The sequence below is a fragment of the Microtus oregoni genome, unplaced genomic scaffold (genome assembly GCF_018167655.1).
Source record: "Microtus oregoni isolate MIOR12 unplaced genomic scaffold, Mior012 000021F_ref0000039, whole genome shotgun sequence".
NCBI lineage: Eukaryota > Metazoa > Chordata > Mammalia > Rodentia > Cricetidae > Microtus > Microtus oregoni.
The window spans coordinates 28,476,112-28,503,281 of record NW_024543080.1 but is presented as its reverse complement, the minus strand read 5'-3'; the positions used below and the strand labels follow the sequence as shown (position 1 = coordinate 28,503,281).

Genomic DNA, 27,170 nt, shown 5'->3' with positions numbered 1-27,170 from the left:
AAGATGAGGGCTTCGGTAGACGGTCAAGGAAGTCTGGTGACGCATTGATGGGAATGTGGTGGTAAGATGGGAGTGGGAATGAGGCGGCTCTCAGGTTCTGTCCTGGATAATGGTGACTCCGTTCATGAAAATCAGAAACACGGGGCAGGAGAAGATCGAGACTATGGTGAGCTAAATTTTGGCCATATCTAAGGTGGGACATCCAAGTACAGCTGTGTCGTCAGTGGTAGGTCTGTGGGTGTCGGAGTTTGGGAAGGACCCTGACTTCTGATAGAGAAAGGCTGGGTCGAGCTGCTCTCTTCACAGACATTCAACCAACCTTGTTTTGAGCCACTAATGAACGATTCCAGGGCACTGGGGAAAGAGAGGGGTGCCGCCTGCCAGTGCGGACGCTCTTAGAGTAATGGGCTGATGGCTGCAGAAAAACTCAAGCCAAATAACACTAATTTTTCAGCTATAAATAAACCTGCCTCTGCAGTCAGGGCTTTCAGTAACTCAGAGGAGAGGAAATGTAGCCATGGAAACGGGAAAGAGGGCTCTGTGGAGGCCACATCATGCCCGCAGGGTGAACATGTCAGCGAGTTCCAGCCAAGAGCAGCAGAGTGGTGGGTGGTCTGGCCGGTGGGAAAGAGGCTAGCCTGATGTCTTGGGTTCAAGTTCAAGCTGGGTGTCTGTAATAGGTTATCGGATACACGTGAATGAGCCTTTGTTCCTGTTTGGAGACATTGTCCCTGTTTGAGATCTTAATATGTATTCCTGAATTCAGTCCTCATAACTACCTCACAGTGTGGCTTTTGTCTTGAGTCCTTTAGAGACAAGTAAACTGATCCTGGCAGAACGTGACAGTTCCGAGATTTGAACCCAGGTAGTGTTCATCCAGATTCCTCTCAGGGTCTCTTCACCACTGTTACTGGGTTTACTTCCAGAGGCTTTTGCATTCTTAGCAGCCTACAGATTTCATGATGGGCAAGCAGCATTATTTATATTGAGGCCTCGATTATAGGTGTATATTTACCCCTCTCATTCCTCTCAAAATTGGTCCTCCAAGGAGACAGCGAGGAAATACGTGTCCCAACTCTTCTTAGTTCTGAGAGTCCCTGTCCCGCAGAGTGCAACAGAGGGCCCGAGCCAGCAGTGATGTCATCAACGTGGGAGATGACAGCTCATGGAACTCCGTGCTACTGCCCTTGTGGGCTCACAAAAAGAGATGCCTTTCTCCTGCTCTTGCCCTGTGGTGCGGACGGGTTACTTACAGGCTTTCCACGCCTGCTTCTTGCAACTGCCCAAACCTTGGAAACTCCACAGAGGTAAAATGATTATGGTGGACAATAGCCTTGCTGTCATGGAAGTCACCAAGTCAGAGCACATAGCTTGGAGTTGGCATCAGAGATTGGGGGAAGTGCATTCTAGGAAAAGAGAACTTAAATTTTGAAACGGCAGGAAATGATGTATCTGCCACAAGATCAACATGACTTTCTCATAAACTTATTAAGCAATTGCATTTTTCTAAGAAGTATTTTTCCACCTACATTGTACACATATAACTAGTAAAGTGAAATTAAGGATTTAAAAAATAATGACTTTTATGGTAAGCAGAAGATACTGCTTATCATAATTGTGAAAGTATGGTTTTGAACGTGCTACTCTCATGGGTTGAAGATCATGCCATTGGTCTGTCACCTTGGAGCCAGCTCTTACTCCCTTGCCTTACTGCATGTCCGTCAGAACTACTAAGAATTCCTATAGCACACACATAGAGAGGAGGGCCTGGGACCTAACCTGAGAAACTCAACATCGAAGGGATGTGTAGACAGGGGAGATTTGCCTGAGAAGTTAGGGTGAAAACCCAGAGAAATGGCCACACAAGGACAGTTTCTAGCATGTTCTCTTCATAGGCTTATGAAGCCATTGCAGGTACTCTGTACCAAGACCAGCCATTGTTTCTGTGGTTCCTTTGGAACAGAAATTCCTAAAGGAAGAAGGGCATTGGCTTGGGCAAGCTGGAGAAGCAGAAGGAATATGGTCACTGCCAAAGGTTCCCAAGAACCGTTGCAGGAAGGGTTGTCTTACTTACTCTTCTATTGCTATAAAGAGACACCACGACCGAGGTAACTAATACAAGAAAGAACTTGACTGGGGCTCTCAGCTCCAAAAGGGAGTTGAGTTCATGACCGTGCGGGGAGCACAGCAGCAGTCACAGCACCAGAGCAGTAGCTGAGAACTCACGTCTTGATCCACACATAAAAGGAAAAGAGAGAGATAGACACTGGGAATGACGGCATCTTTTGGAACCTCCAAGTCTCCTGCCATTCCCAGTGACAACATCTCCTCCACCAAAGCCACACCTCCTAATTTGCTGGAGGCTGCAGCACGCTCATCTGAGTCTATTCACCCCACAAATGGAATCCATGGCAGACTAACATACCGTCTAGCTTGGTGAACCAATGTTTTGGTGAACTATGAGTTTTTCCAGGGTTTGTTCACAGGCATGTGGGTGAGGGTTACCAGAAGTAACAGAGAAGACTCCAAAATGCAGCTGCCTCTCTGAAAAGCCCACCCTGACAGTTGATGACTCATAAAGCTGCAGGCTTGGACACTGCACAGCTCGCAGGCAGCTTGACAGGTCTGAGAAATCCCTCTGCAGCTTGGGTGGCTAGCATCTTCTCCCCAAGCCGTTGTTGGCTAGTCTGTAAAGCTGTGGAGGGGCCTTCCAGAATCTCCCAAGTTTCTACTTGACCTAATGTGTGACGTTTGTTTACCTCTGGAGTCTCACGAGCCTCCTCTCTCTTCCTAAGGGAATATTTCAATCTGCTAAACCTAAGAAGTATACACACACACACACACACACACACACACACACACACACAGAGAGAGAGAGAGAGAGAGAGAGAGAGAGAGAGAGAGAGAGAGAGAGAGAATTTAAATCCCACCCTTAAGAAGTGATTGAGATTCAGTCCTCCAAAGCAGGGGGAATAACTGCTCCTCTGAGACTGCTCTGGAATATTCTGTTCTCATCTAACAGAATTGTGTTTGGGTAAACATTAATCTGGCTGAGGATGAAGAAAGAGAAAGTGGGAATATTCTAGAAAAATAAATTGCTTAGGACAAATAGAGTCCAATCTATTTCTTGGCTTAAATCAGTTGATAGATTTTATTGTCATAAGCCTTTGACTATTAGCCAGAAATCCTAGATGAATGGGTGGATTGCTGTAGATGTGGTATTTCAAGTGATTGTTGGTCAGGCTGGTTTTTTGGAGCCATTTCTTAGGTGGGTTTAAAACAGCGGGTTTCCCTGCTGACAATGTGCCCTGTGCAGAGTTCTGCAGGGAGTGTACAGCGACACCTGGTGGCCAGCAAGGCAAAGTACCTTGGCTTTGTTAGACCATCATGAATTTGAAATTACTTCTCAAATTTGATTTGTTGGTTGAGAATTGCATCCTTTGTTCCAATTCTTATAGTAGGATTGTTGTTCTATATTTAAAACAAATAGACTTTGATTCTGGTAGATTATTTCTAGAGTGTCCCAACTTTTTAAAAAGATCATTCATTAGGTGAGTTAGCCAGGTCTGTATTGAATTAAATCTTACTGGGGTCAGGACCACGGGGAGACAAGAGAGGCATTTAGCATTTAGTGAAAAATCTAAAGGGTGCAAAAACAATCTTAGTAATGAATAGAGATGAGGATGATGGTGGTGGTGGTGATGATGGTGATAATGATGATGACTGGTCAGGGTTTTGCTAGTTAACCCTAGCTGGCCTGAAACTTACTATGTAGGACAGAGTGGCCTCCAATTCCCGGCAAACTTTCTGCCTCTGTCTCCCAAGTGCTGGGATTGCAGGTGTGCCACCATACATAGCTTTACATGGAATTTCTCCCTTCTTCCTCTTTCCTTTTCTACACTAGTGTTACTTGGTGGGGGGTCTGGAATTTGTGGCCTAAACCAATCCTCCTGCCTCAGTCTCCCAAGTAGCTGGAACTAACTGTGCCTGGCTTAAGGCACTATTTTTAAAAGCCAAATTCAATGCAACGTTTCAGTATAAGAACTATAGACATTTTTATGTGTATGAGTGTCTTAGTCACTCTTCTGTTGCCATGACAAAACCCCCTGGCCAAAGCAACTTACAGCAGAAAGAGTTTATAGGGGCTTACAGTTCCAGAGGGCTATAGTCTGTGACCGTCAGGGCAGAGAGCATCGCGGCAGGCAGCTTACATCTATTTATTTATTTATTGTGTATACAATATTCTGTCTGTGTGTATGTCTGCAGGCCAGAAGAGGGCACCAGACCTCATTACAGATGGTTGTGAGCCACCATGTGGTTGCTGGGAATTGAACTCAGGACCTTTGGAAGAACAGGCAATGCTCTTAACCTCTGAGCCATCTTTCCAGCCCCTGAGAGCTTACATCTTGAAGCAACAACCACAAGGCAGAAAGAGCCAACTGGGAATGGCATGGCCTTTTGAAACCTCAAAACCTACCCCCTGTGACACACCTACCCCAATAACACCACACCTCCTAATTCTTTCCAAATAGTTCCACCATTGAGGACCAAATGCTCAAATATATGGGCCTCTGGGGACCGTTCTCATTCAAATCCCCACAATGAGAGTCGACCGGTGCCCAGGGAGGTGAGAAGAGGTATCAGACCCCTTAGAACTGGAGTTACAGGTGGTTGGGTGCTGGGAACAGAACCATGGTCTTCTGCAAGGGCAGCCAGGGCTCTGAACTGCTGAGCCATCTCTCCAGCTCTGAGATACCAACGTTTTAATCACAGAATCAGTGTTGCTGATTTTCTCTTTCAGCTTAGGCATGAACAAGGCTCTGTTAGGCAGTGAGAAGAGTGAGCACACAGAGGGCCTGGCCTCCAGCCTGCTTCATCCTCATTCCCGTTGCCCCTGCCGTGCAGCTGCCCCTTCCTTGCTGTAGCCTTTCTGGTCTCCTCTCTCTCAGCTCAGGTGTGCACAGCCTGCATCAATGCAATGACAGGAGAGACTAAAGGGAGAACGGAATGTTACAAAGTGGCCAGAAGGGGGGAAAAATCCAGAATGAGGTCTCCCAGTTCTGCTTATTTTCAGGACGCCACCCCCACTTGCTTACCCAAGGGCACACCTTCTTCCTGCCCCTTCCTCCCTAGAAGCTTCTGCCTAAGTGCTTTTGGTTTTAATGTGTGCCAAAGCCTTGTGTGTTGGAAACCTAATTCTCTCTATGTTGAACTAAATTTTATTTATCCGTGTTGTCTGTATGGGTTGGGCGAGGGACACACACAAGCTGTAGGGCATTTGAGTAGGTTAGAGTGCTCCATGGGGTCAGTTCCCTCCTTCTGCTTTACATGGGTTCCAAGGATTGTACTGAGGTCATCGAGCTTGCCTAGAAAACGGCTTACCCACTGAGCCATCTCAATGGGCCTTAATGTTCGCGCGCGTGTGTATGTGTGTGTGTGTGTGTGTGTGTGAGAGAGAGAGAGAGAGAGAGAGAGTGAGAGAGAGAGAGAGAGAGAGAGAGAGAGGAAAGAGGGGAGAGAGAGGAGAGAGAGGAGAGAGAGAGAGAGAGAGTGAGAGAGAGAGAGAGAGAGGGAGAGGGAGAGAGAGAGAGAGAGAGAGAGAGAGAGTGTGTGTGTGTTTGTGTGTGAGAGAGAGAGAGAGAGAGAGAGGAAAGGGGAGAGAGAGGAGAGAGAGTGTGTGTGTGTGTGAGAGAGAGAGGAGGGGGGTTAGAAAGGAGAGAGAGAGAGTGTGTGTGTGTTTGAGAGAGAGAGGAGAGAGAGAGAGAGAGAGAGAGAGAGAGAGAGAACCACTTCAGGTGTTATTCCTTTCTCAGGCAGCCTCAGCCACTGCTTTTGAGAGTTACTCTCTGGCCTGGAGCTCTCTCTCAGACTAGACTGGCTGACCAAAAACTCCTATGAATCTGTCTCCTCAGGGCCAGGATTACAAGTGTACACCACAGCATCTGCTGTGTGTGTGTGTGTGTGTGTGTGTGTGTGTGTGTGTTTAAAAATGAGTTCTGGGGAATCTCAGGTTCTCACGCTTGTGAAGCAAACACTTTACCAACCAACCTGAAACATACCTCAAGAATTCACAGGCTAATGGTGTCAGGAGGAGGGCCTTTGTGGTTGGATGAGGTCTCTTAGTGGGGAGTGGTGGATTACTGTCTTTACAAGAGGAACTGAGAGGAGCTAACCAACAAACTTCTCCTTTCTTCTCAGAAGACACTCTGTGTCACGCTGTAGTGTAGTAACAGGCCCAGAAGCCAGCACCAGGCTTTTGGGATTCCTAGGCTCTTAAGTGTGAGAATTGGCTGGATTGGTCGTGAGTCATGCAGGCTGATCTACAGCAGCAGCACAGAACGTGTCACTTCTTGGGTGCCTTCGGGCTGTGTTGCTGTGAGAGACACCGTGACCATGGCAACTGTAAGAAAGAAAAGCATTTCACTGGGGCTTGATTACAGTTTCAGAGGCTTAGTTTGTCATCATGGCAGGGAGCATGGCAGCACGCGGGCAGACATGGTGCTGGAGAAGGAGCTGAGGGTTCCTCTGTAGGCAGCAGGAAGAGATCTCAAAGGCCACTCCCAGTGACCCACTTCCTCCAACAAGACCACACCTACCCCAACAAAATACACCTCGTAGTCCTTTTTCTTTTCCTTCCTTCCTTCTTTCTTTCTTTCTTTCTTTCTTTCTTTATTTCTTTCTTTCTTTTTTACAGGATTTTACTTTATTTTTCCTTTTTTCCTTTATTTTACATTCCAACCACAGTTCTCCTCCTGCCTCCCTCTCCCCTCCCCCCATCCACTCCTTCCAATGGATAAGGGCTCCCATGGGGAGTCAACAAATTCTGATGCATTTAGTTGGGGCAGGACCCAGCCCTTCCCCTCTGCATTAAGGCTGAGCAAGGCATCCCACCATAGGGAATGGGCTCCAACAAGCTGGCTCCTGCACCAGGGAGAGATCCTGGTCCTACTGTCAGGGGCCCCTCAGACAATCCAAGCTTCACCACTGTCTCCCACACATGGGGGGCCTAATTCGGTCCCCTGGAAGCGCCACAGCTGTGGGTCTAGAGTTCCTGAGTTTCCTTGAGCTTGGTTCAGCTGTCTCTGTAGATTTCTCTGTCATGATCGTGACCTTCCTCTCCTAGTCCGTCTAAGTTATGCTACTCCCTGATGACTAAGCATTCAAATATATGAGCCTCTGGGGGGGCCAATCTTATTCAAGCGGCCACAGCCACACTAGAGAACACACAGAGAGGGATTGGGAGCTAGTCACACAATATCCTGGGAGCAGGTCAGTTTGGTTTGCCTGGCACTGTCTTGAGTTTCCTTATTTTTCCTCCCTGGGATTAACAACTTTGCAGTAGACTGGTCCTGTGACAAGACAGGAGGATCTGTCTACCCCCAGACACGTCATCCTCCCAGCTGTCACCAGGAAGATGGTAATGGCAAACAATGGGGCCACACCGTGTAACTGTGACCACGCTGTCTGCTGTGAAAAGAGGAAGTAGAAGCCGTGGGCTAAGAAAGGATTGGATACTCAAGAACACCTAGAATGTTCCCGAGGAGAAGTGCTTCTCAGCCTGCAGTGAGGAGAGACCCCAGACTGTACAGGGAGCCACGGACACTCACCTTGCTCAGCTCTGTCCCCTGAGGGGACTTCCGGGTGAACAGTGAGTGTCTTGACAAAACACAGACATCAGAGCCTGGTGTGCTCCCTCAGCTCACTCACCTGGCCAGGGCAGGCACCCGGGGTCATGTTTCCATCATCCTCCTGACCCAGAAACGGCCCGGCCCTTAGCGCCAGCTCACATCGCTTCATGAACTTGGCTCTTTTGTTGGCGACTAAATGAAGTTTTTACTGACTCCTGGAGCCGCCTGTGTGGCTTAACGGGGGACATCTTTGTCAATAGCTTGCCACGTGTCAGGTATACGCTTGGCAGTTCATCTGTTTTCTCTTGAATCCTTACAATAACCCCTTTAAGTGAGTGTCATGGCTCACTCTCAGAAATGTGAAAATGAGTCTCGGGACTTATTACTCAACGATTAATAGATGATGGGCCTCCGCCTTGATCTTGGGCCACGGGACTCTGCTGTGTCCTTTCTGCTGCATCAGAGTCAGCAGAGAGAAGGGGGAGCTGCCTCTGGGCCCAGCTCTGCACCGAAGGCATTGACCTTGGCGGTGGCTCCCCCTGAGGAAGGACTGTCTACAATACATGGCTGCAGAAGAAGAGTAAAATCTATGTTCATGTTCTCAGGAAAATTTGCCTGCTACAGGCCAAAATATTACAAAGCTGAATGTAAGGCTAAATAAATACCTACCTCAGTGTAAGTGAGAAGCGGGGATGAGGAAGAGGAAGAGAAGGAGGACATGAAGAAGTTGGCGTCTTCTCGTAATCTTAGAGATCATAAGAAAGGTATCTGCTGTTTTCCATCTGTTCCCCCAGCTTTTTATTCCTTAGCTCCCCTTTCTTATTCCACGCATGACTCATTTGTATAATCCATAGATATCCTATCAGCATAGAACACGGCATGGTCACGTCTGTCCTGGAACCGAGTTTCCAGTAGGGAGGCAGACGATAAATAAGCAAGGGCATAGACATGGCACGCATCTTGGTTGCTCTTGGGTATGAGGGAAAGGAAAGCAGGAAAAAGGAGGAGGAGGGTTGGGGTGCTGTGTAGTACAGGGACCTCAGGAAGAGGCTTCCTACATGAAGGCATAGCCGCTGACCCAAGAAGGCAGAGAGGGAGCCAGCCAAGGTGATGTGGCTAAGGAAACCCCTGATAGCGGGGACAGAAAGAGCCAAAGACTGGAATAGGAGGGGCATAGTGTGTCTGTGGGGCATGAAGAAGGCCATCGAGATGAGTGGGATGCGTGAGGGAGAGTGTTGCAATGGAGGTGTTGTGAGGGCAGGGCTCCTCTCTCAGATGAAAACCCATTGAGCTAGCTCAGTGGATGGTGGTGGAAAAGACCACCCATGGCACCATGGTGGCTGTTAGAGGCAGGCATGGAGGTGATGGAGGAAGGTCATTGGTTAAATAAAAAGAAACTGCTTGGCCCTCATTGGTTAGAAGATAGGTGGGAGGAATAAACAGAACAGAACGCTGGGAGGAAGAGGAAGTGAGCTCAGACTCCACAGCTCTCCTCTCGGGAGCAGATGCCTCAGAGAGATGCCATGCTCCCAGCTCCCAGGCAGACGCAATGAAGCTCCGACCCAGGATGGACATAGGCTAGAATCTTCCCTGTAAGCACACTTAGGGGCGCTACACAGATGATTAGAAATGGGCTAAATTAATATGTGAGAATTAGCCTAGAAGAGGCTAGATAGAAATGCTCCAAGCAGTGATTAAATGAATACAGTTTGTGTGTTGTTATTTCGGGCATAAGCTAGCCAGGCAGCCGGGGTGCTGGGGACGCAGCCCCGCCGCCCTTATTACTACATGGAGGGGCTGGTGAGAATTAGTGGACAACGGCTTGGACCAGGATGAGCGGTGAAGAGCAGGAGAGGTGGCTAGATTCTAGACATGTTATAAAGGCAGGACCACTAGAATCTGTTGACGGTTGGATATGAGCATTAGGTGTTGAACTGTGTACTCCAAAATGCATGTTTGAGGTCCTAACAGTCCCCCAGAATATAACTTTATTGGAGACTGTCTTTAAAGAGAAAATTAAGGTTAATGAAGCCAGGTGTGGTTGCATGCAACTATGATCCCAACATTTGGGAGGTAGAGACGGAAGATCAAGAGTTTGAGGTATCCTCTGCGATAGGGGAGACCAGCCTAGGCTACTTGAGATTCAGTACAAGATTTAAAAAAATACTTTAAAGTGTGGGAGCAAGGAAGTCTGAACCAGGCAGGAGGGCACAGGCCAGGCATTTCGAATCTAATCCAAACTTCTTAGTGACCCAAAAGAAGCAGTTATGACCCCCGCACACAGGAGGAAGGCTGTGGGAACCCAGGGAGAAGACAGCCATCTATAAATCAAAGTGAGAGAGGGAGATTACAGAAGAAACCATCCATGCTGACATTTACAAAAAATTAGTGTGTGTGGACATTTTGCCTGCATATGTGTCTGTGCACAACGTGTGTGTCTGCTGCCCAAGGAGGACAGATATGAGGATTCTGTGGAACTGGAGTTACAGATGACTGTCAGCTGTCGTGTGGGTGCTGGGAGTCAAACCCAGGTCCCCTGTGAAAGCAGTAAGTGCTCTTAACCACTGAGCCGTCTCCCCAGCATCGCCCCCTTTCAACTTGACCACAAACCTCTAGCTCCATACATAAAGTTTGGCATAGTTGCTGTTTCTAGTGTTTTGTGGTGGTAGGCACAGCATGGAGCAGGAGAAAAAGAACAGAAGCCTGGCAGTTTCACCAAGGTTATTTTGGGCCATGAGGCTTTCCCTTCACGATGCTCAGAAGCCCCAGGCAAGCCAGGCTTGCTGGGTTTCAGAAGAATGGGGTGCCCAGTCCACTGGACACCTCCAACATCATCAGGCACTGTGGGAAGAGTATTATTTAGATACCTGGAGCTATAAAGGTGGACTCGACTCTACAGCCAGTGAGGATGCTTTCTGTCCAGTGCAATGCAATATGCACCCATGTTTCCGTGTTCCAGGCTACCCTCCTCATTCCCTTTGGTTCTGCTCTACCTGGAAGTCCCCCCAAGACAATGGATTGGGGTATAACTGGGGGACATCTGGAGGGGAATTACAATCCTGGGAACAAAAGAGCACCCTGGGACTCTTTATCTCTCAGTAAAGCTGTGCCCATTCCCTCCTCCCAGCTTTGGGCTCTGATTCCTGGGGTCCCAGAGAGACTCCCACTTCCGGAACACTTAAATTTTCTCAGCAGCTGCCTATGCTTGGACCAGTTGTACACAGTTCCTAACATCACTGGGTATATAACCAATATTGGAGTAATCTAGTTCCTTGCCTGGCTCTCTAATGACAAGGACACGTTTGTACAGCCTCTCACATCACAAGGGGCAGGGGCTACCGTGTGCTAGTTGGTCCCATGGATTTCTAACTCTTCAGTAGAAAGCTTACTATATTTGGAGCCTGTATGGAAGATGGTGTGAGGTGCTGTCTCCCCTGGCTCAGCCTTGCACCTTACCATGCCAGGGTGGGCACTGTAACTCTCTTCTACCTGCCGGCAATGCCCCTTCTTCACGGGGCACGGAACCCCAGCACATTGCCCAAGTATAGTTATGTGGATTTGTGAATTCAGTGACCTGTACCAGGGGTCATGAACCATGACCCACTGCCTGTTTTTGTAAATAAGATTTGTTTTCCTCCTTTCCTTCTTGTCTGTTTATCGGTTTGTTTTGAAACATGTCTGTCCTGGTACCTGCTGCAATGCAGAAATCCTCCTACCTCAGCTTCCCGAATGCTGAGATCGCAGGCCTATGAGCCCCTGTGCCTGGCTGCCAATACGATTTTCTCAGGCACGGGCACACTCGTTCATTTTGCCACTCATCTGCTTTCACAGTGTAACCTTCAGGAAGAGTGCTTGTTACAGAGACCAGATGGTGTGAAACTGAAAATATTTGCCTTTCGGTTTTTGTTTTTTTACAGTAAGGGTTTGCTCATCTCTGTGATAGGTTTAGACTGGGTAACCCACAATGTACAGGGGACTACCACTAGGCTTGCTGGCTCATACCTGTAATACTTTGTCTACAAAAGAGTTCAGGGTTGACCTGGAGCTACATAACACCCTGTCTCAACACCTCCTATACACTGTACATATTATTACAAAAACAAACAACTCTACTGTGGACTGATAATAATATTTACATCACTGTAAAATAAAGGACAACCAGGAACTGGAAAGATGGCTTCTTAGGTAAGAGCACTTGTTGCTCTTCAGGGACCAGTCTTTGATTTTAGCACCCCAGCCAGATGGGGTTCACAACTACCTGGAGCACCCTCTTCTGGCCTTGGGGGGAACTATACACACGCACGCACACACATACACACACACTCACATAAACAAAAAGCAGTCTTTAAAAAAGACAACAAGAAAACAGCAGGAAAGAAATTCTCCCACCTAAAGTACAAACTATTTGTCAAATAAAGCAATTGTTCTCTAACGTGGTCTGTTGAGACATTTAAGGTAGGAAAAAGACACACAGAGAGACCCAGAGAAGGAGAGGAGAGAAGGGGAAGTCTTATTGGAGAAGAAAGAATTATAAATAATTAACAAAATAAATTTTAGCTATAGCTTATATGTATGTATCTATCTAGATATAGATGATATAAATATAATGTGCTTTTCCCAGTAAAGTTTACTTATTTAACAGTTTTATAATAAGTATTATTTTCAGAGTTTACCATGAAGTCACTCATTTGCTTCTCAAAACAGCTCTAGGAGGTAGCCATTATTATAATCATTCCCATTTTATTAATGAAGCAACTGAGGCATGGAGACAAAGTAATCTGCTCCAGAGTGCTGAGATTAAAGGCATGCACCACCACCACCCGGGGAGAAAAGATCATTTTAAAAAATTAATTAATTAATTTTAAAAAGAGAAGAAACTTAAGAAAAATAAATATAGAAAAAAATAAAAAAAAAGTTTTCTTCGTATTCTTTTTTTTTTACTTAAAAATTTCCACCTCCTCCCATCCCCCTCCCCTTCCTTCTCCAGTCTAAAGAGCAGTCAGGGTTCCTTGCCCTGTGGGAAGTCCAAGGTCCTCCCCACTCCATCCAGGTCTAGGAAGGTGAGCATCCAAACAGACTAGGCTCCCACAAAGCCAGTACATGCAGTAGAATCAAAACCCAGTGCCATTGTCCTTGGTTTCTCATTCAGCCCTCATTGTCAGTCACATTCAGAGAGTCCGGTTTGATCATATGCTCCATCAGTCCCAGTCCATCTTGCTTTGGTGAGCTCCCATTAGATAAGCCCCACCGTCTCGGTGGACGCACCCCTCGCGGTCCTGACTTCCTTGCTCATGTTCTCCCTCCTTCTGCTCCTCATTTGGACCTTGGGAGCTCAGTCCAGTGCTCCAATGTGGGTCTCTGTCTCTAGCTTCATCCATTGCCAGATGAAGGTTCTATGGTGATATGCAAGATATTCATCAATATGGCTATAGGATAGGGCCATTTCAGGCTCCCAAGGATTTAGCCGGGGACATCTCCATGGTCATCTGGGGACACCTCTAGAGTCAATACTCTTGCCAATCCTAAAATGGCTCCCTTAATTAAGATATATACTTTCCTGCTCCCATATCCACCCTTCCTCCATCCCAACCGTCCCATTATCCCAAGCTCTCCCCATCCCCCTTCTCACTTTTTTCTCCCCATCTCTCCTTACCCCCACCCCACCCCCACCCTCAAGTTTTCAATTTTTGCCTGGCAATCTTGTCTCCTTCCAATATCTAGGAGGATAACACATCCAAAAAATTATACATTATGATCAAGTAGGCTTCATCCCAGAGAGGCAGGGCTGGTTTACTTCGTATTCTTTAGCAGCCTGGCCTCAAGGAACATCTCACTCCCACCAAAAAAACAATTAATTAACTAATTAGTTAAGTGTTGGCTTAATTGGCACATTGTTAGCATTAAGAGGTGACCATCAGCTTTCTTCATCATTATTATTAGTAGTAGTATTAATTCTAGGGGACCCACTGAATGAACAGAGTGGTGCATGAGTAACCAGAATCAGCTACTAGGGCAGCTGGTACCCAGTGTTCCCTGAGCATCAGTTCCCAGAGCCTTCTCAGAGGACTGTGGGGAGTAAAAAAAACAGGAGGTCAGGCAGAAAGAGTGTTAGCCCGCAAGCAAAATATCACTTCCTTGCATCCAAAGTCATACTGTTAAAAACCAGGGCAGGCACGTTCATGTTGTGAGCATAATAATTCAGGTAGGTGGCCTGGATCCCATCGCTGGCCAGTAGGTGCTAGAAGCAAGCCCACGTGCATCTTGGGATCTTGGCTTCCCCATAGGATAATTCAGGGTTAAACAAAACTGCCTTGGACACTGGAGAGCAGTGGTTTGTTGAAGGAAGCGTGGTCCCAGGGTCTAGGACTTGTGTCACTGGATGACTGAGACTGGGCTGAGGGGGAGATAATGTCTTCTCAAAGAGTAGAGGTGGGTGGACAATTAGAAAACCTCTCAGCTGGCGGCTTGGGTGTCTGTTCCATATGGGAGGTGTATTCCTGAACAGGGATGGGGTGACTCATCAGCTACCTGTAACCTGATCGAATAGAGCTATCTCATTTCCTTGCTTTGACCCTAGGCAGCCAAATTATTGTAATTTGGTTTCCAATACAGCTTCCTTAGACAAGAGAACAGCCGTGAGCTCCCAGACTACAGATGCAATTGGAAATTGGTGTGTGTGTGTGTGTGTGTACAAAATTAGTTATGTGAAAAGTGAATGAAATGATATAAAATAGCGTTTTAATGAATCATTTTCATTGAAAAGTGTGGTGCTAGCATATGGTTAGAAGCTAGTCTCGCGGGATCTGGTTAGCCTTTGAACCCTTTGTTGTAAGTGCTGGCAAAGCCTGATTGACTCCGTAAATGGAGACATTCTGAATCTGCGAAGCTGAGCTGAGCTGTAAATCATTAGCGCGTCCTCGATGCTGTCCTGGCTACATAGCTGGGGACTGGTAGCTTTGGGGACAGGGCTTGTTTTCCTTGTCAGTTTACTCAGGAACACTCCAGGAATGACCAGGAAACTTGTCCAGACTGGGGGTGGGGCCAGTAAAAGTTGGAGTTAGTCGCTACAGCCAGGTGTCCGACTCCAGCTCGAATTGGAAACCGTGCAGCTCTCCTAGGGTCAGGTGTCCTCTCCCATTCAGCAGACCGTCACACGTGTACTCTTGCCCATTTTCTCCGTAAGGTCTGTGCCCAGTGGGACAGTGGGAGAAGTGGCCAGAAACAGGGAGCGAAGGAACTCAAACATCTACTCGTTCTAGAGACCAGGCAGCTGCGTCTCCTTCAAAGGCTGCTGGTCTCTGGATGTCAGCTCTGTGTCTGTAGTCACTCAGCCTCCCTTAGACTCTGCACCCAAACTGAATCCGCTGTGGCAGGTGTAGCAAGCCCCCATTTTGCTAACATGGGGTCTCTAGGCATCAAGTGTGCCCTTAGTTCCTGCTTCTACCTTTTCTTCTTTGGTCTGGATGGAGGGTAGCTGTGTGCTAAGAGGGTTCTGTGCCCCAAGAGCAGCACTGCCTAAACCCCACCCCACCCCCAGCTCCTGCCATCACAGTTACCAGAGCTGCAGTCTCAGCTTACATGGCGGGGAGGGGGCAGGAGCAGGGGCAGGCAGTCTCCATCTCCATCTGTGGCAGTGAGGGCTCTTTGTGCCCTTCATAGATGGAAGTGAAAGTCCTCATTATCTCACTGGGGCGTTCTAGAGGGTGGAAAAAGATGAACTGGCCCCATTCCTACCTCTCCTTTTGCTGGATGTATTTCGCTGCTTCTGGACTCAGAGGTGAGAGTCTAGTACCGTGCTCCCCATGGGCTCCTCTAGAGCCTTTTCTTTGGTAGAAGATGGGGTAGGGTTGGAAAGACAGGAGCGCTGATGTGCGTACACGGGTATGTCCGTACCCCTTTCTGACTCACGATGATCAGAGTAGGCAGGACCAGCTAGAGAAAGAACTCATCCACCCGAATGAAGTTGTCCCTAGCTGATGTGGAGCCCTCCCCCCATTGCTATCCTAGCGATGTTCTTGTTTTGAAATGCTGATCCGGGTCCTTTCTTTGAGCAGCTGGAGAAGCAGCAGATGGAAAATATGCTCAGAAACTGTTTAATGATCTTTTTGAAGATTACTCCAATGCCCTGCGTCCAGTAGAAGATACGGACACGGTTCTGAATGTCACCCTGCAGATCACGCTTTCTCAGATCAAGGACATGGTGAGCGGCATGGGAGGGTGACATTCTGGAAGGAGCGTTTGCTTCTAAAGGGGAGGGACCACGGGAGAGACATGGGTAGTGCTGGGTACGGCTTGCGGGAGGAGAGAGAGCCAGGAAAAGGAAGCTTTCTACTAAATGAATCATTTCGCCAAATGCTTTCCAATGTCACGAATGCCGCTGTCCCCTACAGCTCTGGCCAGGAGCACTAGCAGTCTAGAGCCATCAAGAGAAACAGCGTTGCATGTGGTATGATTCTATTCATGAAGTGTTCAACATAGGTCTGTCCATTCAGACAGAAAACAGTGTTGGTTGCCAGGGACTGGTGGAGGGACCAACGATTGCTTAATGGCTATGTTGTTTCTCTTAGGTGTGATGAAAATGTCCCTGAGTTAGATAATTGAGATGATTATACAGTATGGTAAATTACCGGGAGCCACTGACAATTATAAAATGGCTAAAATGGAGCTTTTTAATATCTTATTTTAACTACTTGTATATGGGTGCCTGTGTGTTCTCTTGTGTATATTATTGCAGTGACTGCAGAGGCCAGAAGACGGCATTAGATCCCTTGGTGCTAGAATTATAGGCAGTTGGGAGCTTCCTAGCATGGGTTCTGGGCACTGCACTTAGGTCCCCTGTATACACATTGAACTCCAGTTTCCTAACATAGTACTTAGATGTTATGTGGATTTAATCACAATTATAAAAAACATGACATGGCTGATTTCCTGCATATAAATATTTAATTACACACTGTTATGAGATTTGAATGATGTTTCTTTTGCATGCAGTAGATATTTCCCAACTCCTGGCTTAAATGTATTGGTAGTTGATCCATTTTCAGAGAAAATTGAGCAGTTGATTCATAGAAAGATATAAAGTCTTAAATACCTGTCTCTTTTACCTTCTGCACACCCATCAAGGAGGCATTAGGTGTAGCCTTGGTAATCCATCAACCAGATAGAATTTTGAAAGGTCTCATTTGTGGGTGGAAAGAGATGGGCTTCCTTGAGATTCCTGCTATCAAGAATAAGTGTCCCGCAGCTGAAAATCTATACAGGATAAAGTAACATCTGGCTTCATTGCTTAGGATGAGAGAAATCAGATTCTGACGGCCTATCTGTGGATCCGCCGAACATGGCATGACGCATACCTCACATGGGATCGAGACCAGTATGATGGGCTAGACTCCATCAGGATCCCCAGCGACCTCGTGTGGAGACCCGACATTGTCTTGTACAACAAGTAAGTACACCTTGGACCAGATGATTCCCTGCCACGAACCTACAGATTTAGTAGAAACTTCAACATGACATCAAGGGGACATCTAAATTACACATGGAATATGAATCTGTGTTCCTAGTCCAACTCTCAGATGATAAGAGTATCAGCTCTGGAAAGCCTAGAGTTGGAAGGAGACTATCAAATTCTATACTCCCCCTTTCAGGTGCAAAATCGGAGGCCGTGCCGGGCGGTGGTGGCGCATGCCTTTAATCCCAGCACTCGGGAGGCAGAGGCAGGCAGATCTCTGTGAGTTCGAGACCAGCCTGGTCTACAAGAGCTAGTTCCAGGACAGGCTCCAAAACCACAGAGAAACCCTGTCTCGAAAAAAAAAAATAAAACAAAAAAAAAATCGGAGGCCGTGTTAGTTTCCTAAGAAACAAGCTCTAAGCACAGACTGGGGACTTGAAGGAGAGACACTTGTCAGCTCACGCTTTTGGAGCCAGAGAAGAAAGTGTTAGTGGACTCCCTACAGGAGCCTATTCCGTGCCTCTGCCCCAGCTTCTAGCATTTGCTATTCGCTTGAGGTGTAGAAGCAGCACTTTGATCTTTGCCTTCATCTTCACAGGGTGGGCCAGGGAGCATCTCCCTCTGTGTGTCCCATGCCTGAATCCCCTCTCTTGGACACCCTGTTCCAGCCTGATCTGCATCTTAACTGGGCACCTGCCGTAACCATTCCTCCTCCCCTCTCCTTCTTCTCTTCCTCTTAGGAGGTTTGTATGTTGATGGTCCTTTGTTTTTAAAGACAGGATCTTGCTGTTTTGCTTGAGCTATCCTGGATCTGGCAATCCTTCTGCCTCAACCTCCCAAGTTTACCACCATTCCAACTGAGCTCTGTTCTTCCACAAGCTCGCATTCTGAGGTGCTGAAAAGCTAGGACTTCAACATAAGGATTTCTGGAGAAACGATTTAACCTGCTCATGGTCCAAAGATTATGTGGCAGAAATGCTACCAAGATTCAACAGGATGGGCCACCTAGAATTGTCCAGTGGGTTTCAGATTATAGAGTCAGGGGAGGATGGAATCTTGGGACTGTTTTGACTCTTTTCTCAGAGCAAGGGCCTGCGTACATAGGTATGGTTCGTGTTTCTCAGACTGTAAAGTATACTTGAAATTACCCACAGTTCCTGATAAAACCCAAACATGAATTCAGTAGCTGCAGAGTGGACCTGTGGTCCATTCCTCATTTTAAGGGAGCAGGAAAATGTCTCACATGCCTTCCAAACAAGCTAACATTTAAGAACTGAGACTTTATTACCCTGCTCTACCCTCTCTCCTCCTTCTCCCTCATTCCCTACCCTCTTTCCATGATGAGTCACGGGATCCATCACCGCTTTCATCCACAAAGTAAGATCTGAGAATTCCGTTGATATAAATGATCTTTCAGTGTTTTCTGGAGGTTCTACCAGTTCTCCCCGGGGAACAAGCAGAACAAACAGGGCTCTCCCTACCCTCTTGGCTCTACTGGGCGCCGCAGTGCACAACTTTGTTGAAATTCTTCTTTGCACGCATACACAGCCGCTAAGTTAAACCTGCGCTAGCGACTCTGTACTAGAGCAGCAAGCTATGCGCTCACGAGCTCATACCAACAGTACCTCTGCCTTATAGTGACAGTGGAGGAAGACCAACTCCCTAAAGGAAGTAGAGTTCTCATACCTAGAAGCAGTAGGGGCCGATGTTGACAGAGTAAGAGAAAATACCCTGGGAAATAGTGAACATCTGTAATATTACAGATGAGTTACTTTTTCTTCTGTGTTTTCAAATGAACACACTCACCTCTGAGGACAGAGAATCAGATCTTAGCCCTGAGAGACTGCCTTCTTTTCTGGAGGTTTAGATCATGGGCAGCAATGACATGGGATGGAAGGAACCTAGCAGAGATGCTTTATGGAAGATGGTAAGGGAAGTAGTCCAGATTGGTTGCAGGAGGTGGAGGAGAAGGTGCCTTGGAAGTGACTCCAAACTCAGTTGCTAGAGGGACAGAGAAAGGGGACCCACTGCCAAAGATGCTGAAGTCATAGACACGGGGTGATGAACTGTTCAGAGGTAAGTCGGTAAGGCTCCTTAGCAAGCACCTGTCATTGTTTCCCCATCTGCTCTCCAGGGCTGACGATGAGTCTTCAGAACCCGTGAACACCAATGTGGTCCTGCGGTACGACGGCCTCATCACCTGGGATTCACCAGCCATCACCAAAAGCTCCTGCGTGGTCGATGTCACCTACTTCCCCTTCGACAGCCAGCAGTGTAACCTGACCTTTGGTTCCTGGACCTACAACGGCAACCAGGTGGACATATTCACTGCCCTGGACAGCGGTGACCTCTCTGACTTCATTGAGGATGTGGAATGGGAGGTCCATGGCATGCCAGCTGTGAAGAACGTCATTTCCTATGGCTGCTGCTCGGAGCCGTACCCAGACGTGACCTTCACCCTGCTCCTGAAGAGGAGGTCCTCCTTCTACATCGTCAACCTCCTCATCCCCTGTGTCCTCATATCATTCCTCGCACCCTTGAGCTTTTATCTCCCAGCAGCCTCTGGGGAGAAGGTCTCCCTGGGAGTGACCATCCTCTTGGCTATGACTGTGTTTCAGCTAATGGTGGCAGAGATCATGCCAGCCTCAGAAAACGTGCCTCTGATAGGTGAGTGTATATGTTTAGCTTTGTAGTGGCTGGGAAGGTGTGCATGCTTCAAATCGAAGCAGTTGGTCGAAAGTTTCCACAAAGTCCACTCTGCGCCTGCAGATGGCATCTTTGCCTATAGGTATGGCTGTTGGCATCAAATGGTTCTTGTGATCTCCGGGTTTACAAAGGAACAATTGTTTATTTTAGGGTTATCTAACTTTGGATTTTGAGACAGAGTTTTATAGTGTAGCCCAGGCTGGCCTCAAACTTGTTATTTACCCAGGAAGAAACTGAATCTTTTGATCCTCACTCCCTCCACCTCTTGAGTGTTGGGATTGCAGATCTGTTCCACCAAACCCAGTTTACTTGGTACCTTGATGTGGAGATTAAATCCTGGGCTTCATACATGCTGTTCATAGTTCATAGTTCAGGAGGCATGGCAGCTGTAACAGGAAGACGAGCCGGAGACTAAAGTCAGACATCCACCCTGCATAACAGAGACCACCCCGCCTCACACACTTATTAGAACAGAGGTTCTAATAAGGATTTGCTTTGTCGATCTTTTTAAATATTAAATGTTTTATTTTTAAAATATAAAAAAATGTATTAGCAACAATGGCCAGGATTTGGGAATCTGGTCATCCTGAAGCAGAATACATTTTCTTATATTTTGGTTGTGACAGCCTTTGATAGCTGAGCCTTCTCTCCAGCCTGCAGAACACGTTGACAGTCTGCAGTAATGTAACCTTCAGCCAAGGGTTAAAGTGGAGGCTGAGGCTGCCATGCCTGCTACTCCATCTACTTTGTTCTGAGACCCCTCCATCATCTTTGACACCTCCTGCCACTGCCACCAAGGAGGCCCCTCCAAGCTAATGCCTCAACTGGCTGCTATAATAGATGCTTACTGGAACCCAAATTAAACCTCATTTCAGTTTCTTAAGATAAGACACAGGAGAAGTACAGGACTCAGGGACATAGAGAACACTAGTCACTGGGTGCTGTGTGACCCTTTGTTCACTACAGAATCCACTTATCCAACATTCAGACAGTGATGTATATCAGTCTCTATGAAAACATCTTCCCTTTTTATTTTTGTTTTTTGGGGAACAAGGTCTCATATGGCTCAGGATGACTTGGAATTGGTTCTGTAGCCAAGGTTGTCCTTGAATTTCTGATCCTTCTGCCTCCACCTCCCAAGTGCTGGGATTACAGATGGCGTTGCCACTGTAAAAGGCTTTTCCCTTTTATGTCTCTTTGAGAAAACACAGACACACATAGACACACAGACACACACAGAGACAGACACATACAGACAGATACATACACAGGCACACACAGACACAGATACACACAAGACACAGACACACACAGAGATACACAAAAACACAGATACACAGAGACATAGACACACACAGATATACACAAACACAGATACACAGAGACATAGACACACACAGACACACACAGATACACACAGAGACATACATAGATACACACAAGACACAGGAGACACGCACAGGCACAAGATACACACACAATTTTTCCCCTAAAATAAACACAGGTTTTCTTCTCCACTAGTAAAGGAAAGGTATAGGTATCTGGTACCTTAATTACTTCTCTGAAGACAGAAATGAGTGTCATGGTGACAGACACCTGTCACCTGGCACTCAGGGGTAGAAGAGAGACTGGGAGCTCAAGGCCTGCCTTAACTACACAATGCAACAGTGACACGCGCCCCTGGCAATGCTGAAGCATGCATGGGCTACACGTTTATGTTGGGTGTCATGGTCTGAGTCGACGAGGATGACTGACCAGGTCTCTTCCTCAAGGAAGAGGTTCCAGCAAGATGTGAACTCGGTTCGCTGGATTCGGGCTCCAGAGTGTTAACCATTACACCACGGGAGCTGGTGCCAACTACGCAATACCCTTACTCAAAAAAAAAAAAAAAAAAAACCAAACCAAGCCAGAAATGATAACTCTATCTGCAGTGAGATCACTGACAGGTCCCTCTCTTTCTTAGCCGTGACATTCAATCCCAATTGACGCATTTCTAAAGAGAGATGACTCACAAGCATTTGGGGAGCATTAACCCGTTTCTATGGTAATGTGGGACTTGTCCTTCTAGAAGGTGTATACACGGATCTTGAGAACATTTGTTAAAAATGCCAGCATTCTATTTGTAGCACCTGTGAAATGGGCTCCCTGCCTTTGGTTGTCATTGTTATTGGGGACAGCATCCCCCATGCAACCAGGCTGGCCTTGCACTTGGATTTTCATTTCTCAGCTTCGCGAGTGCTGCAACTTTGAACTCCCAATCTCTCCCTCCCCGGCTCTGTATCTCCTCCACCTCACCCTGTGCTTGCAGATTGAACCCAGGACCTTGTGCGTGTTAGGTAAGAGCTACAGTCCCAGCCTTTTTGCTCTCACAGTACACACACGTGTTTACACTTTCTGAATGACAAGTAGCATTTCTTGCATGTTCCTGGCCCGTGTTAATCTGGAATTTTTAATAAATAATAAGTGGATGGTAAACATTATTATGAATGCCGTTCTGGGATGGCTAGCTGTGCTGAGCTATCCTAGCCTTAGAACAAGACTGTGTTTGCTTCAGATCAGGCTGGACCGAGATCAAGGCCGCTGATGCCTCAGAACACCAGCAAGAATTAATCATAGCGAGTCAAGACTGTAAATTCTGAGCCTGGTTTAGCGTTTAGAATAGGAGGTCACAAGGAGCCATTCCTGACTTGTGGCAAGGCCAGAACTGCCTCCAGGCCAGGCTATTGCTAACCACAATAAACCTGGAACTCCATGACACTAAAACATGCCTGCCTGTCCCCGCAACTCCCCACCACACAGAAGCTGCCCCTGGCCAACGTCTGTGAACCTTCTCTCTCTGTCTGGTCAGCTGCAGCTGCAGATCCGTATCATCTAACAAGCTCTACTCTGCCTTCTGTCATTAGCAAACTTATTCACAGGCCTGCCAATGCTGTCTGAGGCAAGGCCTTATCAAGCCTCCTGTCAGCATTTATAAGACAGCTGTGTGAGTTTTCTCTTTTACCCATTAACACAGTGAATTACACCAATAGGCTTTCCCGTATCGAATTTTGGATTCCTCAACCAGAACCTCTTTATCATGATTATTTCAAGACACTCTGGGGAGTGGGAATATGTGTCAATGGAGGAGCACTTGTCCAACACACAGAAAGCCCTAAATTCAATCCTAAATACTGAAAAATTAATAATTAAAAAGACACCACGGCCGGGCAGTGGTGGCGCACGCCTTTAATCCCAGCACTCAGGAGGCAGAGGCAGGGGGATCTCTGTGAGTTCGAGGCCAGCCTGGTTCCAGGACAGGAACCAAAAGCTACAGAGAAACCCTGTCTCAAAAATCCAAAATAATAATAATAATAATAATAAAATAAAATAAAAAGACACCACGGCGATGAGGGTATAGCTTGGTTGGTAGGGTACTTACCTAACATGAATGAGCACCTCATGGATCCAGGCAGGGTGATGCCTGCCCATGATAATCCAGGCAGGGCAATGCCTGCCCATGATAATCCAAGCAGGGTGATGCATGCGCGTGTTAATCTAGCCTAGGTGATGCATGCCCATGATAATCCATGCAGGGTGATGCATGCCCATGATAATCCAGGCAGGGTGATGCATGGCCATGATAATCCAGGCAGGGTGATGCATGCCCATGATAATCTAGGTCAGATGATGCATGCCCATGATAATCTAGGTCAGATGATGCATGCCGGTGATCCTCAGCACTTAGGAGGTGGAGGCTTGAGAATTCGAAGCTCATGATCAACCTAGGCTGCCTGACAAATCCAAAGTCAATCTGGGCTAACGTGAGACTCTAGCTGAAAATAAATAAATAAATAAAAAGATATTTAAAAAATTCTATTAAAAAGAACTTTTCCAAATTCGTCTGAAAAAAGGATGAGCTGCTATTTCTTTTCCTACTATTTTTTCTAATGAAAGCTCCTGCTCTCTTCCTCTCCTCTCCCCATGAGTGCCTTATTTTACTCTGTTCCTTTTTGGAGAAGGCCTCTTTCTACGTTGCGCAGGCTGACCTTTGCCTCCTGGGCACAAGCATCCACCTCCACCTCCCGAAGCTGGGATTACAGGTGCGATCACTGTGCTCATCTTATTCCTCACTTCAAAAAGCTTCCCTTGGTTTTATTTGTGGAGGATGAGGGTGAGGGTGGGCCTGGGGGTGGGGTGGGGCTCGTGTCCATACACTCACACTCTAGGTCATGCTGAGGCAAGAGCAGGCCCTCCCCGCCATTCTGCTCTCTATCCTTCTGCACTGAGGCAGGGGGTCTCCCTTAAATGAAGCTGTCCATTTCAGCTAGACTGGCTGGACAGTGAGGTTTGGGGCTCTACCTGCCCCTGCCCACCAATGCTGGGATTATAGGCAAAAAGAGCCTTAGGCGCCTTTTTACAAGGATACTGAGGACTCAAATCAGGTCCCCATGCTTGTAGAGCAGGTTATCCTACCGCTGAGTCGTCGCCCACCCTTGGGCTCTCCTTTGTTTGTTTGTTTCTGCTCTTCATGAATCTGTGCCCTTCCCGTGCCTTTCCATCACCTCCCCTTTTCATGAACATTTAAATGCCTTATGGAATCAGATCTCATCTAAAGCCAGTGGCACAGCGTCCCCTTTCTTAGACAATCTTAATTGTGTCTCATAACAATGAGGTCTGGAGGTGTTCTAAGAACAGGTCAAAGGCTACACTTGCTGATTTGCTGAGATTGAGTGTGTTTTCACATCCTGGTAAACATCTGTAAACCTTTTATATTAGAGTCAAGGATGGTACTGAATACTTTACAAGGACATTTATGCTCTACCTCACCAAACTGTAAGTTGGACGCTATTATTACACTTGTTTTATAGAGTAGGAAACTGGAGTTCATCACAGTTTCATGTTTAGTTCTGAGTTTAGTGGGTGACAATGCTGGACTTCAGATTTAAAAGGCACCACTAGCGTGGACCAACTTCTTAGGAAAGGTGTCTGTTTCTTTTTCAATCAGAATGAAGAGAGTATGAAAATGAACTTAGCCAATGCCACTGTCATTCCAGGTAAATACTACATTGCCACCATGGCCCTGATCACGGCCTCCACGGCCCTTACCATCATGGTGATGAACATCCACTTCTGCGGGGCTGAGGCCCGGCCAGTGCCACGTTGGGCCAAGGTGGTCATCCTGAAATACATGTCCAGGATCTTGTTTGTCTACGATGTGGGTGAGAGCTGCCTTGGCCCCCACAACAGCCAGGAGGCTGAATCACTCACGAAGGTTTACAGCACACTCCCAGGGGCCAACCTGAAAACATCCAGAAACAAAGACCTTTCCAGAAAGAAGGAAATGAACCAACTCTTAAAGAACGACCTGGGGTGCCAGGGCGGGAGCCCCCAGAATACTGACGGTTCCTGTGCACGCTATGAAGTGCTGACTAGAAACATCGAGTACATTGCCAAGTGCCTCAGAGACCACAAAGCCACCAACTCCAAGGGCAGCGAGTGGAAGAAAGTCGCCAAAGTCATAGACCGGTTTTTCATGTGGATTTTTTTTGTTATGGTGTTTGTCATGACCATTTTGATCATAGCAAGGGCAGATTAGGAGAAAAGACAAGGAGTGGGCTGGTTGGCATTGGATATTTTGGGAAAACCATCAATAAAATGCCCCTGTGACCTGTTTTAATGTTTGAGTCCAGTTGCTGTTCACATACAACTTAGGAAATATGTTGTGTGTGCTTTTATTTTTAACGTCAATCAATAGCATAGCTTTGTGTCAGGTTAAATTAGGCAGGAGATCTAAACTGTCAAGGGGAAGGGGATGAAGGAAGTGAAGATGGACCCTTTTCATAGCCTCCCATAATGGTCAGTGGCAGGCCTCAAATTTACACAAATCTCTATCTCTTTATCAAGAAAACAGTGCATTTATGCATAAAATTTAAAGCAAGAAAAGGCAAAAACATGTTTTCTCCTAGTCTTTAAAAAAATATTTTTTTGCAAAAAAAAAAGATTCCTGTAAATTCAGTCTCATAGATGCCTTGGGGTACCTTATTCAGATGGGGTGCATTATAACCTGGGTCTCAAATGGCAAATTAAAGATTTTGTCCTGGCTAGCTTATAGTGGCTATACCACACCCGTAATTCTAGCACTGGAGAGGCTGAGGCAGGGGGACCACCACAAGTGTAAGGCCAGCCTAGTCTATGAAGCTATATTATAAGATCCTATCTAAAATAGATAAATAAAACAAACACAGCAATAACAACAGCAAGGTTTTTGTCTCACCAAAAGTCTAGTCTCAGATATTAAAGGGAAAGAGTTTTATTCATAAATAGTGATGCCATGAGTGTTTGCTATTTTGTACTCTAAAGATAAGGCCTTTGCTATATCAAGTCTTTAATTAAAATAAGATAGATGAGGTTGTGCTTGTATTAAGTCTTTGATCAAACTAAGGAATCAGCAGTCTGAGCTCCCTCATTAAGTCACTTCCTTAAGCACTGTCTGACCATCACCTACCCGCATCCCTCCCATCCCCCACCCCACCTCCTGCACATAATAGGTATGACTTACATTTGCATGGGTGTCAAAGCAAAGATGTGCAGATCCCTGGCCAGTTCTGATGGTGACAATCTTATGACCTAGGCAGGCAGGCATCGGTTCTTCCTTCTCAGGGGAAGAAGCTGGGGGATGGGGGTTAGGAAGGCTGTTAGTGTTTGCCCATTTGAATGACACCCGAGCTAAAGTTCTACTCTCAATACTATGGGTTCAAGTTGGACCATGCCTGCTAAGGTTGTGACAGATTGTAGAAGAATAAGAGACTGAAAGATTCTTATTCTTTGATTTTTTTATTTGTTTAGCTGTTGTTTAATGTTTCTGGGACAGGGTCCTGTGTAGTCCAAGCTAGTCTCAAACTTACTTTGTAGCCAGTGTTGACAATGAACACTGCCTCCACCTCATAAGTGCTAAGATTGGAGGTGTGTGCCACCAGGCCTAGTTTCTCATTCTTACTTCTAGACTTTCTGCTTTATTTCACTTTCCTTAAAAACAAAAAACAAAACAAAACTACTTTTAAAACTTCTGCTTTAAAAACAAAGACCAAAAAGTCCACAAAAAAACCCAACCAACCAACCAAACAAACAAACAAACAAACAACAAACACCTCATCAGTCTTGGCAGCAAGCATCTTAAGCTACTGAGCCATCACACTGGCCCCCCAATTTACTTTCTATGGATCTCAACTGCTTCTCTATTTTTAATCAAATGTGTCTTCAAAGATGGCCATGCCCTAATCCTCAGAATCTGCCAGCGTATTAAGTTACCTGGCAATAGGGAATCACGACCACTAACTGAACATCCCCAGAACAGACTTTTCTTGGGCTATCCAGATGGGCCCAGTATAATCAAAGGATTCTTGTAA

At 46.6% G+C, this 27,170-nt stretch overlaps 1 protein-coding gene across 1 annotated transcript; it reads left to right on the top strand.

Annotated features, from left to right (window-relative positions):
• Positions 1-78: 78 nt before the first annotated feature.
• On the top strand, positions 79-25,441 carry Chrna9 (cholinergic receptor nicotinic alpha 9 subunit). The gene is made up of 5 exons (XM_041671134.1): positions 79-166; positions 15,683-15,828; positions 16,919-17,073; positions 19,214-19,746; positions 24,819-25,441. The coding sequence occupies exons 1-5, from the start codon at positions 79-81 to the stop codon at positions 25,358-25,360; spliced, it is 1,464 nt and encodes a 487-aa protein (XP_041527068.1). The 3' UTR covers positions 25,361-25,441.
• The last annotated feature ends 1,729 nt before the right edge of the window (positions 25,442-27,170 follow it).

What these genes read in the sequence shown, in the direction of transcription:
- Chrna9 (XM_041671134.1), top strand. Translation starts at nt 79, where the DNA reads ATGAGGCGGCTCTCAGGTTCTGTCCTGGATAATGGTGACTCCGTTCAT. An exon ending in TTTCTCAGATCAAGGACATG is followed by an intron (nt 15,829 to 16,918) that starts GTGAGCGGCATG and finishes TTCATTGCTTAG; the next exon opens with GATGAGAGAAATCAGATTCT. An exon ending in GACATTGTCTTGTACAACAA is followed by an intron (nt 17,074 to 19,213) that starts GTAAGTACACCT and finishes TCTGCTCTCCAG; the next exon opens with GGCTGACGATGAGTCTTCAG.